Source organism: Rhincodon typus, chromosome 27, assembly GCF_021869965.1.
Source record: "Rhincodon typus isolate 14 chromosome 27, sRhiTyp1.1, whole genome shotgun sequence".
NCBI classification, from domain to species: domain Eukaryota; kingdom Metazoa; phylum Chordata; class Chondrichthyes; order Orectolobiformes; family Rhincodontidae; genus Rhincodon; species Rhincodon typus.
The window spans coordinates 9,019,941-9,039,820 of NC_063358.1; the positions used below are offsets into that span (position 1 = coordinate 9,019,941).

Genomic DNA, 19,880 nt, shown 5'->3' on the forward strand with positions numbered 1-19,880 from the left:
CATCACTCATTATCAAATTCTGCCACATAATGATTGTAATAATGTATGTGGAATTCTGGAAATTTATGCAATAAATTCATAAAACTTAATCTCCTTGATCACTCAAAAATGCCTCTGATCCTTTATTAAATATCAGCATATTTATGTAAATATTTATCAATTACAGATGGTGCACTGATGTTTTGGACTGCAAGTTAATGAATATTTAGGGGTGGAGTAATTAGTTTATCTACAGACAATTTAATTTCAATTACATTGCGTGATCTACCTTAGTGTAGACAATTCAGCCAATAGTTTCGGAAGTGATGGTACAGGGCTCCTGAAGTGCATTGACAGTTTCCCTTCATTGGAGCCAGAAGGCCTGGGTTCAGGTCCTGTCTCGTCCTGAGGTCTGGAATTCAAATTATACCATCTGGCATGAAAGGATTTAAACCTGGGTCCTCAGAACACTTCCTGGGCTTCTGGATTAATAGTCTAGTGATCATATCTTTTAGATCATTGCCTCCATATTATATGGCTAGTGCAATAACATCTTTCGAATGGTTGATTAGAAAATATCTGGAAGAAATGCTAACACTTATGGGATAGAGTCTTTTTTTTTAATTCACTTGTGATGTGTGGATGTCACTTTCTGGGCTAGCATGTATTCCCTATTTTTAGTTGCCCTTGAGAAGATGAGATGTCTTCTTGAACTACTATAGTCCATGTGCTATAGGTAGACCCATAATGACATTAGGGAGGGAGTTCCATGATTTGATCAAGGACACTTAAAGAACATCAATATATTTCCAAGTCAGGATGATGAGAAGCTTGTTGGGGAAATTGTAGGTGGTGGTATTCCTATGTATTTGCTGTTCTTGTCCTTCTAGATGGTAATGGTCATGGGTTTGGAAGGCTGTCTAACGATCTTTTGGTGAATTTCTTCATGGCATTTGTAGATGGTACACTGTGGCTATTGAATATTGATGGTGGAGTGAGAGGATATTTGTAGATGTAATGACAAACAAGTGGGTTGCTTTGGCCTAGATATTTCAAAGCTTCTTGAAAGTTGTTGGAACTGCACTCATCTAGCCAAGTGGGGAAGTATTCCAACACACACCTCACTTGAGCCTTGTAGATGGTGAACAGCCTATGGGGAGTCAGGAGGTGTATTATTCGTTGTCGCTGCCATTCCAAGCCACTGACCCGCTCTTATAGCCTCTGTATTTACCTTTTTTTTTTCATTGTTTTACAAGATTGGATGTTGCTGGCCAGGCCAACATTTATTGCCCACCCTTAATTGTCCAGAGGAGAGTTAAGAGTCAATCACATTGCTATGGGTCTGAAGTCAAATGTTGGCCAGATCAGATAGATTTACTAGATAGGTTTTTTCAACAATTGCCAGTTGTTTCATGATCACTGTTGGACTCTAAATTCCTTTTCTCTTACTGAATTCAAATTTCACCATCTGGCAGGATTCAAACCTGGGTCCCCAGAATACTTCCTGGGTCTCTGGATTAATAGTCTAATGAAAACACCATTAGGCCTTCACCTCCCCTATTATACGGCTAGTCCAGTTGAGTTTCTGGTCAATGGTAACCCCAGGATATTGATAATGCAGGATTTCTTGATGGTAACACCATTGAATGTCAAGGGCCAATAGTTAGATTGACTGTTATTGGACATGATCATTGTCTGGTGTTTTTGTGGCACGGATGTTACTTGCCACCTTCCAATCCAAGCCTGGGCATTGTCCAGGTCTTGGTGCTTTTGGACATAGAAGCTTCATGATGGAGCTCTGTCTGAGACTGAACAGCTTCCCTTTTCAACCTGTGTGTAGCATTTACAATACTGAAATTTTTCACTGCAGGTTGATATTAGTGTTATCAATCTAGTTCTAGATTCAGAAAACAAGACTGATAGCAAATGAAACATCTCTAAAGTTAGTCAATATCACTGCAGATGTGTTTTCTAGTCCTGGCCAAATTGACTGTCAAGCTGGACTAAACAGTTGCCCTGAATGAACCTTCAGTGAAAGGGACAGAAGTGCAAGCCTGAATTGCAACTTGAAACTGATTCTTCTTGCTGAGAAACCATTGAGTTTGCATTGGTCCATCCCTGTGCACACGTTGCAAATTCTGCAGTAATGAGACCCTAAGGTTCAGCTTCAAATCATGAAATGCAATGTTCGAATCTCTTACCATCTGGCTGGTTAAGTAGTTTTGAAAGTGTTTCCCGTCCTGATCCAGAGACCAAAAACGTCAGTCTTGATTGCACATATTTCATAACAGCATAGGCCTGCATGTTCATGCCTTTATTGTGTTTGTGCTAGAACCATGAAACCTGCCCTAAACTTTGAATCATTTGAAATCTCAGAAATAAGAATACACATTTATTTTGTTGATTGACCATTTTGTCACACAGTATACACAAATTACATAGGTTGGTTAAAATTTTCATTCAGTTGAGAAAATATTGGGAGGTTTGGATGCTTTGAATATGATTTGACATGACCTATGGTGTTTTCTAGATGATTAAGGATTTTGGCTTTTCCAGAGTTGGGTTATTGATCAATTGTCACTTCCAGGAATCCAAATTCAGGACTCCAAATGTTAATTCAGGTTTCTTTCCACAGATGCTACCAAACCTGCTTAGCTTTTCCAGCAATTTCTGTTTTTGTTTGTTTCATATCTCCAGCATCAGTAGTTCTTTGTTCTATTTCATTGCTCATCCTGAGTTGCCTTTGAGGAGATGGTGGTGATCTGCATTCTTGAACTGCTACAGTTCATGTTTTGTAGGTAGACCCACAAGGTGGATTGAAATGAAATTCGAGGTTTTTGACCCAGTGACAATGAGGAAACAGTAGTATACTTCCAAGTCAGAATGGTATGCATCTTGGAGCGGAACCTGCAGGTGGCGGTGTTCCAATATGTCTTCCACTCCTTATCTTTCTAGATGGAAGTGGTCATAGGTCTGGAAGGTTCTGTCTAAGGGGACTTGGTGAATACAAATTCACTTTGTAGATGGTACACATTGTTGCTACTGGGTATGAGTGGATATTTGCAGATAGGGTGACAATCAAGCAGACTGTTTTCACCTGGATGATATCAAATTTCTTGAGTGTTGTTGGAGCTGCACTCATCCAGGCAAGTGGGATCATCCCATCACATGCCTCCTGACTTGTGACTTGTAGTTGGTAAGCAGGTTTTGGAAAATCAGGAGGTGAGTTGCTTGCTGCAGGATTCCTAGTCTCTGGCCTGTTCTTATAGCCACTGTAATCATATGGCTAGTCAAGTTCAGATTCTGGTCAATGGTAAGCCACCAAAATGTTTATTGTGGGAGATTCAGTGATGGTAATGCCATTCAATTTCAGGGCACAACAGTTAGATTCTATCTTGTTGAAGATACTCATTCCTGGCAATTGTGTTACATGAATGTTACTTGCTCCTTGTCAGCCCAAGCCCAGATATTAAGTCTTGCTGCATTGGACATTGACTGCTTCAATATCTGAGGAGCTGTGAATGGGGTTTAACACTGTGCAATCATCAGCAAACATCTCAATTTGACCTTAAATGCAGCTTTGATGTCAAGGGCAGTCGCTCCCACCTCATGTCTGGAATTCAGCTCCTTTGTCCATGTTTGAACCATGGCTGTACTGCGGTCATGCGCTGAGTGACCTAGGCATCAGTGAGCAGGTTAATGCTAAGCAGGTGCTGCTTGATAGAACTATTGATGACACCTTCCATCATTTTACTGATGATTGAGAGTATATTGACGGGGTAGTAATTCCCTGGATTGGGTTGGGTTTGTCTTGCCTTTTGTGTACTGGACACACGTGGGCAATTTTCTGCTTTGTCAGGTAGATGCCAGTTTTGTAGCTGTACTGGAACAGTTTGACTGGGGGCAAAGCAATTTCTGGAGTACATCTTCAAAATTATTAGTGGAATATTATCGGGACCAATGTAACCTTTGCAACATTCAGTACCCCCAACCATTTCTTGATATCACGTAGAGTGAATTGTCTAGGCTGAAGACTGGCAACTGTGCTGCTGGTGACCTCTTGAGGAGGCTGAGATGGATCATCCACTGCTTGATTGTTGTGACTACTTAAGCCTTAGGTATTCCACTGGGATATTTGTGGAGCCTCCTCCAGTAAATTAGAATTATAGAATTTTACAGGAGAGAAGGAGACACTCAGGTCATTGTGTCTGTACTGGCTCCCGAAACAGCTACCCAGCTAGTTCCATTCTCCAGCCCACTATCTAAATTCATCACTTCCAAATATACATCCAGCTCTCTTTGAAACCTCCTACGGTATCCATCTCCACCATTCTCCAAGGCAGTGCTTTTCAAATCCTAACAACGCTCCTAGTAAAGAAGTTTCTCTTCATCTTACTCTCTTGCTGAAAACCTTGAAATTGTGACCCTGAGTTACTTGCATACCAAACAGTGAAAACAGAATATCCTTTACTCTGTCAAAATTGTTTATAATTGTGAACACCTCAATAAGGCCATCTCTTAATCTTCTCTGCTCCAAGGAGGATAAGCCAAACTTCTCTAATCTTTCCTTGTTTCTAAAATCTCTCATTGCTGGTTTCATTCCACTAAAACTCCTTTGAACTCTCTCCAGGACTTAACATCCTTCCTTAAATATGGTGCCCAGAACTAAACACAATAATCTAAATGTGCAGTAAACAAAACACCAAAAGAACTGCGGTTGCTGGAAATCAGAAGCAATACCAGAAATTTCTGGAAAAATGCAGCAAGTCTACCAACAATTCCAACTTTCCAGCAGTTTCTGTTTTTATTTCTGACTTCCAGCATCTGTGGTTCCTTCGGTTTTTTTGTTTAGTGCACATTTACATTATTGTGTTCAGTTCTGAGCACCTTATTTAAGGAAGAGTGTTAAAGCCCTGGAGAGCGTTCAAAAGAGATTTAATAAAATTAATCCAGGAATAGGGGATTTTAGATACAAGGAAAGATTACAGAAGTTGCTAGAAAGCTGTATTTGCTGGAGACCTAATAAAAACCAAAAGAACTCTGGATGCTGTAAATCAGGAACAAAGACAAGTTGCTGGAAAAACTCAGCAGGTCTGGCAGCATCTGTGAAGAAAAAAATCAGAGTTAACATTTTGTCTATGGTGACCCTTCCTTAGCCAGTTCTGAGGAAGGCTGACCGGACCCAAAACGTTAACTCTGATTTTTTCTTTACAGATGCTGCCAGACCTGCTGACCTTTTCCAGCAACTTCTGTTTTTGTTGCTGGAAGACCTGTTGAAATTTTCCAACAATTTCTGTTTCTGTTTTTGATACTCCAGATGTGTTCTGACCAGTGATTTGTAGAGGTTTAGCATCACTTCCTTGCTTCAATATTCTAAGCTTCTATTTATAAACCCAAGGATCCTATTAGCCTTCTTAACAAATGTTTGCCACATTCTGGCCACATTCAGAGAATTATGCACATGAATACCAAGGTCCCTCTGCTCCTGTACTCCCCTCAAAGTTGTACCATTAAGCATGTATTGTCTCTCCATGTTTCTTCTACCAAAATACCTCACATTTCTAGAACATAGAACATAGAACATTACAGCGCAGTACAGGCCCTTCGGCCCTCGATGTTGCGCCGACCTGTGAAACCAATCTGAAGCCCATCTAACCTAAACTATTCCATTATCATCCATATGTTTATCCAATGACCATTTAAATGCCCTTAAAGTGGGCGAGTCTACTATTTTTGCAGGCAGGGCATTCCACGCCCTTACTACTCTCTGAGTAAAGAACCTACCTCTGACATCTGTCCTATATCTATCACCCCTCAATTTAAAGCTATGTCCCCTCGTGCTAGCCATCACCATCCGAGGAAAAAGGCTCCCACTGTCCACCCTATCTAATCCTCTGATCATCTTGTATGTCTCTATCAAGTCACCTCTTAACCTTCTTCTCTCTAACGAAAACAGCCTCAAGACCCTCAGCCTTTCCTCATAAGACCTTCCCTCCATACCAGGCAACATCCTGGTAAATCTCCTCTGCACCCTTTCCAATGCTTCCACATCCTTCCTATAATGCGGTGACCAGAACTGTACGCAATACTCCAAGTGCGGCCGCACCAGAGTTTTGTACAGCTGCAACATGACCTCATGGCTCCGAAACTCAATCCCTCTACCAATAAAACCTAACATACTGTACGCCTTCTTAACAACACTATCAACCTGGGTGGCAACTTTCAGTGATCTATGCACATGGACACCGAGATCTTTCTGCTCATTCACACTACCAAGAATCTTACCATTAGCCCAGTACACTGTATTCCTGTTACTCCTTCCAAAGTGAATCACCTCACACTTTTCCGCATTAAACTCCATTTGCCACCTCTCAGCCCAGCTCTGCAGCTTATCTATGTCCCTCTGTAACCTGCAACATCCTTCCGCACTATCCACAACTCCACCGACTTTGGTGTCATCCGCAAATTTACTAACCCATCCTTCTACGCCCTCATCCAGGTCATTTATAAAAATGACAAACAGCAGTGGCCCCAAAACAGATCCTTGAGGTACACCACTAGTAACTGAACTCCAGGATGAACATTTCCCATCAACCACCACCCTCTGTCTTCTTACAGCTAGCAAACTTAAGCAGCCAACTTGTCAATGTCTCCCTGAAGTTGCTCAGCATCATCCTAACTATTCAATATTCTTCCCAGCTTAGTATCATCTGCAAATTTGGAGCTTTTGCCCTCTGCACCATTGTGATAATGTGGGAAAATGGTGTCTAAGTAGAAGGTTAGCTGTGATCCAGTCCAATGGCAGAACAGGCATGATGAGCTGAATGGTGTAATCATCTTATTTCCTACATTCCTGAGAAACTTTGCATTTTGCACACCTTGGAATAGAAACAAGAATGTCAAATTTCAAAGGGAGTAATGATCTATCCTACTTCAGAAAAGGATGACGATTTGTTGGCATGTCAAGTCTGATTGATTGACATGTTACCATAGAGAAAGCACCTACAAAATATTTTGGCTGTACTATGTTTAATACAAAACGTGCTTAAATGCTTGGACATATTCCTTTTCCTTACAGAGGACAGGTTTCTTTGTGTGAATGTATGTAACTTACAGTAAATCTAAGTGCGTCATATTTCACATGATTCGTTATTCGCGTAATTCTTAAAAGATGAGATTGTTCAGTAAATGATGTCCAATGGCTAATGTCAATTAGGCATTATGTTCTGAAGTTTATAAGCATAGACTAAATTAATTTTGTCAATCTTCTGCTTGTTGCAAACAGCCAAAGGGACATGTTGTTTTATGTCACCCACACGCCTGGAGCCACACCAGCACTGAAATTCATCTGCTATATGTATACATACATTCATATGTATGGACCTGGCCTCTGTAGGCAAAAGGAACATTTCCAGGTATTGCAGCTTTTTGGAACTAAACTCAAGTCTGGGGAGCAGTAGTTCCCCAGTGCATTCTCCATGGCAATGCATCAACCAAACAGGGACGACTTGTTAATCTATCAGTAATGGTTCTCAAACAGTTTAAGTTGCTATGATCATTTGAAATTTGCATTCCCGTGTCTGTTGTCATGAGTGCAAGCCAAAACCTTTCAACAGTGTGACTTGTTTCTCAGGTGTCAATCCAGTAGTTGTATTCTTCTTTGTTACCAGCAATTTGTTTAAGTTTTGAACTTGTAATTCTCAATTTATTTGTTTCTGCCCTGCGTTATCGCAGAATAAGGGAGTGCAAAGAGTGGGCGAAAGAAGCGCTGTGTACCTTGTGAATGTATGGGCTAGAAACCCTAAAAATCTTCAGTTTATATAATTTTAGAACTGACAGTTAGTACATCTCTTTTATGTACTTGTTCATGAATACTAAAAGATAGTGCAACAACAGTTCAGGGCTCTATAGAATTTGTTGAATAAGTTTACATAAATCACTGCTTTTACATAATAATTAAAGGCCATTGGGCAATATCCTTTTGGAAGACACTGCCTACTTTTTCTAATCTCAAAATGGCAACAGAGATGTTGGTGAGGGATTTTGGAGACATATGCCTGCACACGCATTAACCCTTCAAATACTGACTCTCCCTGTTGATTTTCAATTGCCCACTCTCCAGAAGTAGGTCTCTATTGTTGACAAAGAGAATACTAGTGAGGCAAATACAGTTGAGGAACCAGAATATGGCCTTTGGGAGTCCTGGCAACCATAATGGCAAGAGTTCATTAACAACTTGTAGCTCTGCATCACCTAAATCGACAGCCTGACCAGAGGTCTGTTGGAGAAGCCAGTAGCGGAGATGAAAGTTAGAGACTTTTGGGATGGTACCTGGCAACTAGGAAATGTGAAAGGCAGCTTTGGTCAACAAACCAGAGTTGGGGATGGGCACTGTTGAGAATCACAAAAAATATTAGGAAGTAGCAGTCAGACATTTGAAGAATAGCTGGGGAATCAGAGCTGAGAGGGGCCAGAAGTGTTATTGTAAGCAGTCCTGTTTCTCAATGCAAACAAAATAGTGCTCAAACAATAATCGAACTGGAAGCTCTTGCCTCTTTAGCAATGCTGCATTTTTCAATCCCCATGGAAACCCATGTAGCAACAATTCACTTCAAAACAGGTTTCCAGTTGCATTGTATAATACCAACTTCAAGAACGTTGACCATACAACTCTATGGGGATCACTCGTCTGCCTTGATACCTCCACCAGGAAAATTGTGTCATAAAATGACACTGACATCCTCTCCTGCCCGTCATGAGGATGTGAATATCAAAGTCATTGGCTGTCAGGTGTTGTGGATGACAGAGTGGTATATAAGTGCAAGGTATTTATTTCTTTGTACAACTACACATAATGAATATGAAAAATTGAGAGTGTGAGGCTGTGATTAAGATTTTACAAAGTAATAAAACACCTCAATATTATGAGTAATTTATAAAACCATTGATATGAAGCTTTCGATATGTGTAACTGATTCTGTCATCTCTAGGCAGCATGATCCAACTCAGTTTTACTTCATAATTTGCTATGGTCAATGAAAATGAAACAAAATTCTTGATGACTAATATTTCAATGTAATTAAACAATTTGAGGGCATTGATCTGGAGCTGATTATTTTTAATCATAGAACCAATGCGGGCACCCAAAGACATCACCTTCTCTGGGATCAAGTCAAGGCAAGTCACTGTACGATGGGACCCATTGGGATATAACAGCACTCTCTGCCACACTTATTTTTACACTGTGTGTTACCACTACACCTTCAGAGTTGGCTACATTCAGACGTTCAAAGAATGCCAGATTGTTACACAAAATACCTCTTCATTCATCATTAGAAATCTCCAACCTTATACTAATGTCTATGTCAAGATCATGGTACACAATTCTGAAGGAAGGAGAGAGAGTGAAGAACTTAACTTTCAGACAGATGAAGATGGTAAGAACACTCTTTGTTTGTTTTACCCTTCCATTCAACACTGTTTGGTTGCTTTCTCCTTCAGTTAACTGAGTAACAGCCTGAACCAAACTGCTGGAAAAATGATCTAGAAATGGTGGTGAAACATGATGTTGTAATGAAACTATGTGAGTTGTAAAATACATCTACAAAAATAGTTGTAAATATTTTTTCTTAGAGTTTAGTTTTTAAACTAGTGATATGGGCTAGGTCTGCTTGTGTAAAAGGGTTTAATTGTTAATTATTCAGGCTTTTCAGAATCATAATCAGAGTCAGAGAGCAGACAACTGGAGACCTCCTGGACTGTTATTCAAAGTTTGTTGGTATGATATAGTTTTAAAAAGCCATTAGCTTGGCAGAAGAATGCTAGTTGAAACATTAGCAGAAGGATGAGTAAGGTTTTTTTTTCATTATAAGCTTCTGAATTAATTCAAAGAAAAGTTGATTGAGGTCAGATATATAAGCATGGTTTCTCTAGGAAAGGGGTTTGTCAGAGCAGTTAAGGATTATGTAAGGGTTTAGTTTATAATTAAATCCAAACCAGGACTGTTTGGTTAGAAATCTGCATATGTTGTTTAAAGTTGAGAAGGTCCAAGACTTCAGTTGTATGAGTTAAAAAAAAAAGCTTCATAGCTGACAACAGCAGAACAGAGGAAAATACAGTTGTTATCCCACAAATTTCATATGAAAAGAACATTTCTCTGGATTTTAATTAACTCTAAAGTACCGGGGTTAGGGAGTAAATGTGATTTTTTTTCCAAGTTTTTTTAAATCTTTTAAACTATGTTGTATGTGGATAGCTTAATTTTGTTTTTTCTTAATTTTATTTAATAAATTTTTATTTTATTTATAAGGCCAAATCTGTAACTTGGTGTGCTTATGTTTATGTAAAAGACCACCATGTTAAATGTTTAAGATATGATCCATCAAGGTAGATTTCATTCTGGGATGTACCTTGTCCAATAATAATATCAGCTGGAAACATATCAATGAGTTTTGATTTCCTCTACCAATCAACAAAGATCATTGGCTTCGATGAAAAGAAATAGGAACAGGAGTAGGTCATTGATTCTACACCACGATTTGATTGGATCAAGGCTGATCTGACATTCCTCATACCCTGTTTCCTGCATTTTGTCTGTAACTCTTGATGTCCCTACTGATCCAGAATCTACTTATCTCAGCCTTAAATATACACAAGGACTCTACCCCACAACTGTCCATGGCAAAGAATTCCAAAGGCTCTCAACCTTCTGATAAAAGAAATTCCTCCACACCTCACTCTTAATTTGGTACTCCTTTATTCTGAGACTATGTCCTCCAATCCCAGACTCTCCCATGAGGGGAAACATACTCTCAGTTTATACCCTGTCAAGCCCCTTAAGAATCTTGTATGTTTCAATGAGGTCACCTCTCATTCTTCTAAATTCCAATGAATAGAATTTCAACCTGTTTAATCTTTGCTTGTAAGACAATGCATACCAAAGATTATCCTAGTGAACCTTCTCTGAACTGCCTCCAATGAGCAAAGAATGTAGAACAGTACAGTACAGGAACAGGCCCTTTGGCCCATCATGTCTGTGCTGACCATGATGCCATTCTGAAATAATCCCATCTGCTTGCACATAGTCTGTATCCATCTATTCCCTGCCTGTTCATGGCCTGTCTGAACGCCTCTTAAATGCTGCTATTGTATCTGCTTCTGCCTGGCAGCATGTTCCAGATACCGATCACCATCTATGTAAAAAATATTCCTCACATGGCTCCTTTAAACTTTTCCCCTCTCACCTTAAATCTATGCTCTCCAGTATTTGACATTTCTAGACTGGAAAAAAAACCCTGACTATCTTTAAATAAGAGGGCGAAAACTGCTCACAGAACTCCAGTTGTGGTCTCACTAGTACCTTGTACAATTGCAGTAAGATTTTTATACTCTTATACTCCAATCCCCTTGAAATAAGGGCTAGCATTCCATTAACCTTCCTGATTACCTGCTATATCTGTGCTGGCTTTCTGTGTTTTGTGCACAAGTACCCCCAAGTCCCTTTGTATGTCAGTCAGAGGATCCTGCTACTGTCAGTCTTGGGTGCAGTCTGTGTACAGTTCTGGGCTTGGCAGTAGTTGTCTGCTTTGGCTGGTCACAGTCAACGATCAACCTAGTGGATTTCTTTTGAACTCCTTCAATGCCAGTATATCCCCACTATTATATGGGGATGAAAATGGTACACAGTGCTTCAGGTGTGGCCTAACCAACACCCAGTACATTTGTAACATGGCATCCTGGCATTAAAACATTTTTTCTCAGGCCAACTAGAAATGGGCAATAAATACTGGCCCAGCCAGTGATGCTCACATCCACTGAGTGAATAACTAAAAACTAACAATTCCATTTGCTTACGTAGTTACTTGCTGCACCTGCATGCTAACTTTTTCTGTTCCTTGCACAAAAAACCCAGATTCTTCTGTGCTGTACTCTTTTGGAGTGTCTCTCATTTAGATAACAGCCAGCATTTTGATTCTTTCTGCTAAATTGCATGATGTCACACTTTCTTAGATTAAATTAAATTAACTGCTTCAGTGATATTCCAATTTATGCTTAGTCTGACTGCAAGGCAGCTCTTCCAGGCCCACAAATAATTCCCACCTGTGATTTCTTTCCCAGCCATTCCTTATATCGACCCAAACAGGTTTCACATCACCATCTATTGCACCAATATTATATTCTCCACTGCACTGATATCTCCTTTTACTAACAATGCTACCCCACTGCCTATTACCTTTGTCTATTTTTCCAGAACATTGAATACCCCTGAATATTGAGTTCCCAGTCCTGGTTATCCTACAATTACATCTCCATAATAGCTGTGAAGCCATAATTATTTATTTCTAATTGTCCCACAAACTTATCTAACTTATTACAATCACTACATGCATTCAGATACAGCATGCAAAATCAAGAACTGTTTTCAGGCTTAAACTTCCAAGTAACATTATTTATTATATATTACCATGGATGTAGTATTTAGTATTACTGAGGGATGTACCAGGCTCTGAATTATCGTTACATTTAGTAAGGACTAACTTATCTTCTTTATGAGTTCATGTGCATATGCTCACGTGAGCCTTCTATTTATTCCAGTTCTTTTCTTCGAACTTATACTTCTTCTGTTGTGATCAAACTACTTTCACCCACACTATGCCTAATAAAGAGCAGCTCTGTGACATCATTGCAAGCTTGGTACAGGGTCCTCAAGCCCTTATATACCACTCCTTCCCTAGGGTTTTTGCCTCTGTCATTAACATTGATTGACAGTTATACATATACTTAAATAAGTTACTCAGATTTTTCTTATTTAATGTATATTTATACAATATAAAAAAGTATATATATGTGTAACTTTATTATATATATTTTCCTTATTTCTTTCGCCCCTCATCAAGCCTTCAACTTGACTCTTTTGTTTCTAAAAGTAGGTCAGGTGACAAGGCATGGACACAGTTGAGTATAGTTGGCTACCTTGGTTGACTTTGCTTCCTTCTGTTAGATCAGAGATTAATCAGTCTGACTGAAGAAACTTGTAGTGATGTAACTGTGGACATGTTTGAGAATTATAAGGTAGTTATGTATCTTCTGCTCCATTATTAGCATTGGATACCATTGTTGGGTCCCCTAGGAAGAAATGAAGTAGTGCATAGTGTTTTTCATGTAAAGAAGCTTATTTACTTGCAGTATTGATGTCTTCTTTAAGGTTCTGTTCCAAGATACAAATTTACATGTTGTTTAAGGAATAATTTGATTTGTTGATTGGTATATCCTTCAGACTGGATCACATCTTTGAGAAGTGACCTCTTTTGCTATAATGGGGTGAATCCTGTTGAACTGGAAGGTGTGTTCCTTATAAGGACAAAGGGTAAAACTGTGTGCCAGGTCAAGTTGTTTTGCTGGGTGATCTTTCACTGAATCCCTTTGAAGCTGAGATTCAACCTCTGTACAGTCCTGCTGGATAGAGGATGGTAGACAATGTGGAACCTTTGGCTGACACCACATTTATTCTTCACCACCTGCATGGCCTAGGATGTGAAATGGGTTTCCTGGTCTGAACGTATATTGCAAGGAAGACCTCATCTTGGAAAATGTACTGAATTAAGATGCCTGCTGCAACTTTAGTGGTGTATGTTCAAGTGAGGAACGCCTCTATTCATTTGCTAAAAATGTCCACAATAGTGCGGATATACTTATACAATCCTTTACATCATCATCATCATTGGCGGTCCCTCTTTTCCACTCTCTGGGTGAATGTGTAGGTGGCTGTACAAACGAATGCAGCTTCTGCAGACTCTGCCACACTTGGTCCAGAAGGTTGTCGTGGGAAGGGGTGGATGGGCATGGACATTGGTGTGGCAGTGTGCTCTTTATGCTGTTTTCACCTGGCTTCCATTTTTTCCCGACGGCAAGTCTCGAGGTATTCGATGCCTTTCCGAATGCTCCTCCTCCACTTTGCACCAGCCACTCTGTCTTGGGCCAGTCATTCCCAGTGTTGGTGAGAATGCCGCATTTCACAAGGGAGGCCATGAGGATTTTCCTGAAGCGCTTCCTCTGTCCACTTGGGGCTTGCCTGCTGTTTTGGAGCTGAGAGTGGAGCACCTGCTTGGGGAGTCTCGTGTTGGTCACACAGACGATGTGCCCAGCCCATTGCAGTTGATCAAGGGTGGTCAGTGCCTCAATACTGGGGATATTGCCCTAGTTGACAATGATGGTATTGATGTATCTTCCTTCCCAGTGGATTTGCAGGATCTTGTGCGGCAGCATTGGTGGTACTGCTCCAGTGCCTTGAGGTGTCTGCTTAGTCCATGTCTTAGAGCCACATAAGAGGGCAGGAACCACCAGAGCTCTGTATACCATGAGCTTGGTGTCGGATTTGATGTTTGTTGTCCTTGAACACCATTTTCTTCAGGAAGCCGAAGGCTGCGCTAGCACATTAGAGGTGGTGCTGGATTTCTTCATCAATAGCTGATTTGAACGACAGAACACTTCTGAGGTATTGGAAGCCAACGTTCTCTGAGGCCTCCCCGTGGACTTTGATGATCGGGGTTTTGCTCCACAACGCTGGGTGGAGGGCCTTCATCTTGCAGATGTTGCAGGGTGAGATCCATGCTCTCATTTGCCTAGGAAAAGGTACTGATGATGGTCTGGAGTTTGTCCTCTGATTTTGCACATATACAAGCATCAACCGTGTACTGCAGCTCAATGACACTAGTTGGGGTGAGCTTTGGTTTTGATTTGAAGGTGATGGAGGTTGAATAATTTCCCATTGGTTCTGTAGGTTAGCTCCACTCCAGCAGGGAGCATGTTGGTGGTGAGGTGAAGCATTGCAGCAAGGTAGATCAAAACAGTGTTGAGGTGATGACGCTTGACCCTGGTCCAAATAGGAACGGGTTGGTGGGGAGCCATTTGTTATTACCACGACTTTCATGTAGTAGCGTGGTAGGGGGCTGACATAGTCTGTTTGAAGGTAGTCCATGGTCCTGCTACTGGCTAAGACTTAACTTTTCTTTATTGGCATACTTTTCTGAATTGTTCTGAGTGCAGACGATACAATTCTCAACATAATATTTCATGTCTTTTCCCATTTCTGCCCACTAACATAATCCCTTAATTCTGTCAGCCATGGCTTCTGTCCCTTGATGATGCTGGACATTGTGGCACTGATAAATCACTTGATTTCAGTCCTGGAGTGGTACCACGTACTATCCATCATTGAGAAAATATCTGTCCTTAATACTTAACTTGCCCTCCATCTTGCTATATGAGGCAGAGATCATCTCTTCCTGTACCTGCTTTAACTCAGTGTCACTGCTCTGAGCCTGTACCAGATCTTTGACCTTGATTTGGCTCACAGCCACAGCATCTATTTACTCTGGATTAGGGATGTTGCCATAGTTGTCCTTTGTGGGCACCCATTTCACCAACTCATCTGTCCTTATGTTGCCGATTGTGGAAGTTTGGAGGTGGGCTGTAACCTTAACGATGCCTTGGGCAGTTTGGAGAATATATTTGAGCAGAGGTGCAGAGGCAATGGTTTCCTGTTTGTGAGATGAATCCTCTAGCTTCCTACAGTGGCAGGAAGTCAGTTAAACTGTTACAGACATAAATGCTGTCTGAGTGTATGTCTGCTGGTGGGGGAAATTTTTCAAGGTGGATGATCAGGTAGGCTACAGCTGCCTGAGTGCTCATTTTGTTGGGGAGCTTCAGCACTAATGCTAGGGATTTCCGTCTGTGGTTTCATCATATATGTATCACATTCTATCTTTCAGCATCCATCCTCCATGGTGGCGGATCTGACCATGAACATTCTTATGGGAACAATCTCTCATCTGCTCCCCAGGTTCCCTTAGGTCTTCCGCCATTTTGCTTTGGTACAAATAGTCTCTTGATAACATTTGTTGCTACCGCCTGACACTCATCAGGTTTTCCTCCATAGTTCAAATTGTTGACTAAGGAGGTTGGCATTTTGGTATGTATGACCGCAGTGTTGCGATCTGTAACATCAGCAACCAGTTTACGGTTTTGACAGTGTGCCTTCTCTAATCTTGCCATCCAGCAAAAGTTGAGTGAGAATGTGATCTGTCAGAATGGTTATTGCGTTCAGGCTGATAATTTAGGCAAAATGTTGTACTGCTCAGAACACAGCTAATGAATGCTTCTCAAATATAGAGAAGCTCTGGTCTCCTGGTGAAATAGTACGGGAGGCATAGGCTACTGGTCCGTGTTTATTGTGTCATTCTTGGAGAAGTATGGCTGCTGGTGTGTCTGCAACTTCCAAGGCGAAGGGAAGTTCTGGGTCAGGTACCAGCAGTGCAGGGGCCCTGCACCAGGGCCTTTTTTAATTTAGCAACAGCAACCATGAGCTGTCAGTTCATTACTGTTGGGCATTCCTTTTAAGGAGGTCAGACAATGAGGCGGAATTGGTGGTGAAACCATCGATGTGACTCCAACAGTATCCCTCTAAGTCCAGAAAGGAACACAACATACTCACATCCCTGTTGAGTGGCAAATGGCCTCGATGCTCTTTCCTTCTATTTTGTGTTTTCCCTGAGTTCTCACAGTTACCAAGTATGAGGCCTGGAGCCTCATGTTCTATGTCTTCTTGGGGTTACTTTTTCATCTTAGGGTGGTCAGGAGGGTTAACAGTTCCTTTAACAGTATGAAATGTTCTGTTCACATGTCTGTCTGCAGGAGGAAATCGTCCATGTACCGAACCAAGCAATCAGGTTGGGAAAACCTCTCCAGTCCTTTAGGCAGCCCTCCATTGACAGAGAATTGTGAAAAACCCTGTTTCTGCTGTTGGTGCCATGATTCAATGCTTTTATTTAGTTTCTTGTAATCAATGGTAAGCTATCAAGAGCTGTCTCGTTGCTTAACTGGTTGCCATATTGGGGAGTTATTGGTAAATGTTACAGGGCGTGGGACTCCTTGCTTTAATAAGTTGCTAATGACCTTAGCCACTTTCCCCTCTGCCTGCCTGGGGAAAGTGTTTTGTCTTTGTCTCTTTAGATCCAGTCCATGTATCACTACCTCGCCCACTATACAAGCACAGTTATGTTTGACTGGTGAATGCACTCATGCTCTGTGAAAATTGCCTGTGATGCTGGGTCCTCAGTCATTTTGGTGGGTCTAATCCACAATTCTCCTCTGTTACAAATTCTCTGTGTGTGTGTGCCCGTCGTAATCTCCACCAGTGCCTCATCCAGTGCCAGCATTTGCCAACAATAACAATTGGCTGGGTCAAAAGATGAATTACGCTTCCTCATAAGGTCCAAGCCTAAAATGAGCTCGCGGTCCGTATGGAGATTAACCAGTACTACTGGGTGGTGGCAGACTATGTTTCCCAGTCTGAACTCTATAGTATACAACTGGCACAGTGGCTCAGTGGTTATCATTGCTGCCTCACTGCGCCAGGGACCTGGGTTTGATTCCACCCTCAGGTGACTGTCTGTGTGGAGTTTGCACATTCTCCCTATGTCTGTGCAGGTTTCCTCTGGGTGCTCCGGTTTCCTCCTACAGTCCAAAGATGTGCAGGCTAGGTGGATTGGCCATGCTAAATTGCCCGTATTGTTCAGGGATGTGTAGATTAGGTGGGTTATAGGGTGATGGGTCTGGCTGGGATGCTGTGAGGGGCAGTGTGGACTTGTTGGGCCAAAGGGCCTGTTCCCACACTGTAGGGATTCTAAAGAAGTTCTATTTCCACCCCTTTGCGTAGGTGTCCAATAAATCTGTTCAGGAAAAAATTTCTTCTGGATACGCCATGTGTTGTCATAATCTCAAGATGTGTTAAGTGTCATCCTGGACTCGTATGTCCCATAAAATCTCAACAGGCTGCTTTCCACCTCAACGTCTACCAGGGGCTGCCCCACACTGATCCATCTGGCTGTACACACTCTCTAAGAAGAGGCGCAGTCCCACCATGCTTTTAGAGTTTTCCCAAGCGGGAAAACAAGGATTTAAAGTGTGGGATTTCTTTCACTAAATTTGGCTATGTGATCGCCCCAACCAAATTAACTGCTGCTTGTCTTCCAGTCCTTCGAGCACATGGTCCAAAATTTTGAGCCTGGCTCCTGTGGAGGTGCTAAATGCCTGGGTACCTTGCAGTCCCTTGGGAAGTGGCCATGCACCCTCAGTTGTAGCATTTCCTTTGTGGCAGCAGCTGGTGCCTCAGACTTCCCTACCGCTGATCCTTATCTCTCAATGTGGAATGGGCACTTGGAGGTGGATGGCCCGATAATAACTCACCTTGTTTCAGTCTCCCCCTTCATTGATCCACACGGAGCTGGGGTTTGAAGCTTTTATTAGGTGCACTTTTTGCTTGTCTGGTTTGGCATGCTCTGATTCAAGAATCTCTCACAAACCTGGAAAATTCTCTTCATTGTTCTGTGTGGGTTTTGTCTGTGGGATCAAGATTTTCACAGGCTTTTCTTGATACCTCAGTGGCGCGTGAGACAAGTGTTGGGTCCGATTTGCACTGTTTTGCGGTGTCAGTGCAGTCCAATCTAGGTTACCAAAAACTCCTGTGAACTGTATCTGCAGGTGCCTGGCAAATGCTGTTGTAAGCTCTCCCTTTCGCTGCCTATGCTTATTTAATCTCTCCACGGGATCTCGCCTATTGTATCCCACAGCAGCTAGGATTGTGGTGCAGCTTCCCTCTTCTCACATTCTATGGATTGGGTCAGGCAGTATGGATCGCAGGACTTGGGCACGTTAACATTAATTTTACCTCCATGACGTCATTGAGCCTATAGACAAATCTTTGCTGGAGGATACTATCGAAAAACATGTGAGGGTCAGCTGTGGGCTCAGATATGAGATGTTTTTGCTATTTCTGCCAATAGCGCCACTGTAAACAAGTTTATATAAGTAATTGGTTAATTGTTCTAGCTGCCCTGATGAGTTGTGGTCAGTTCATCAGGGCAGGGTAAGACCCTAGGAGTGCTGAAAGATCTACTCCCTCCAGAAAGAGAGGTGGGTATCCCCAGTCTTCACCATTCTTGGCATATCTGCAGGCCTCTCAGTTTATCTCATAATCACTGTCCCCATCTGATTCTCTTGTTCCAAATGGGCATAAAATTCTGTTTACACAGAAAATTGACTCTTTAATTTTTCAAACTCACACTGGCATTTTGAATGGTTCACTGCACGGGCTCTGTTTTCTTTGCCTGGCACAGGACTCTGAGAGCAACCTCTTACTTTTTACGTTTTGACCCACCTTCCTATTTTCTGCATATAAACTGACGTTTTCCCAGCTACCATCAGTTCTAAGGAAGGGTCACCGGACCCAAAACTTTAACTCTGTTTTTTTTCTTTACAGATGCTGCCAGACCTGCTGAGTTTTTCCAGCAACTTTGTTTTTCTTCCTGATTTATAGCATCCGTAACTCTTTCGGTTTTTATTTTCTGGTTTTCACGTTTCTTGTTCAGCTCATCCATGGCATTTTGGTGCTGTGTCTTGATCGCTAATCATACGCCCCATCTCCTGTCACACTCTATTGCACTGGGTACCACATTCATCTGGTTCCTCTGCTCCTGCCTTGCTGCTTTGACTCTCACTTTCACCAGTTCCTGTTTCCTCCAGCTCCGTACTTGCATCACCTTCTCCCATTCTCTACCTCTCAGCCCCGGCATGCAGATGGGTATCGCTATAGCCTTGCTGAGGTTTAAAGCATGCTCCAGGTATTTGCTCACTGCAATGGTTGACCCACCTGCGCCACTTCTTATTTATGTTCTTTCTTATTACCTCTTCCCACTCTGGGCACTGTGCCAATTCTCGTACATTTTCCCTTTCAATTTACTGCTCTCTGTCTGTTTCTCTCTTTCTTTTCTCTCTCGTGGGACCCTGACCCTGTATTAGCTGTTTTTTCACTTCTGTCTAACTCTGGGTCTCCAACCCTTTTC

General features: G+C 41.7%; 1 protein-coding gene across 1 annotated transcript in view; it reads left to right on the forward strand.

Annotated features, from left to right (window-relative positions):
• The window catches only part of LOC109924299 (receptor-type tyrosine-protein phosphatase U-like), a 289,829-nt gene that overhangs the window by 83,264 nt on the left and 186,685 nt on the right, over positions 1–19,880 (forward strand). The window contains exon 6 of the mRNA XM_048612922.1: positions 9,108–9,416. Within this exon, the coding sequence (XP_048468879.1) occupies positions 9,108–9,416 (309 nt within the window). The remainder of the gene's footprint in view (positions 1–9,107; positions 9,417–19,880) is intronic.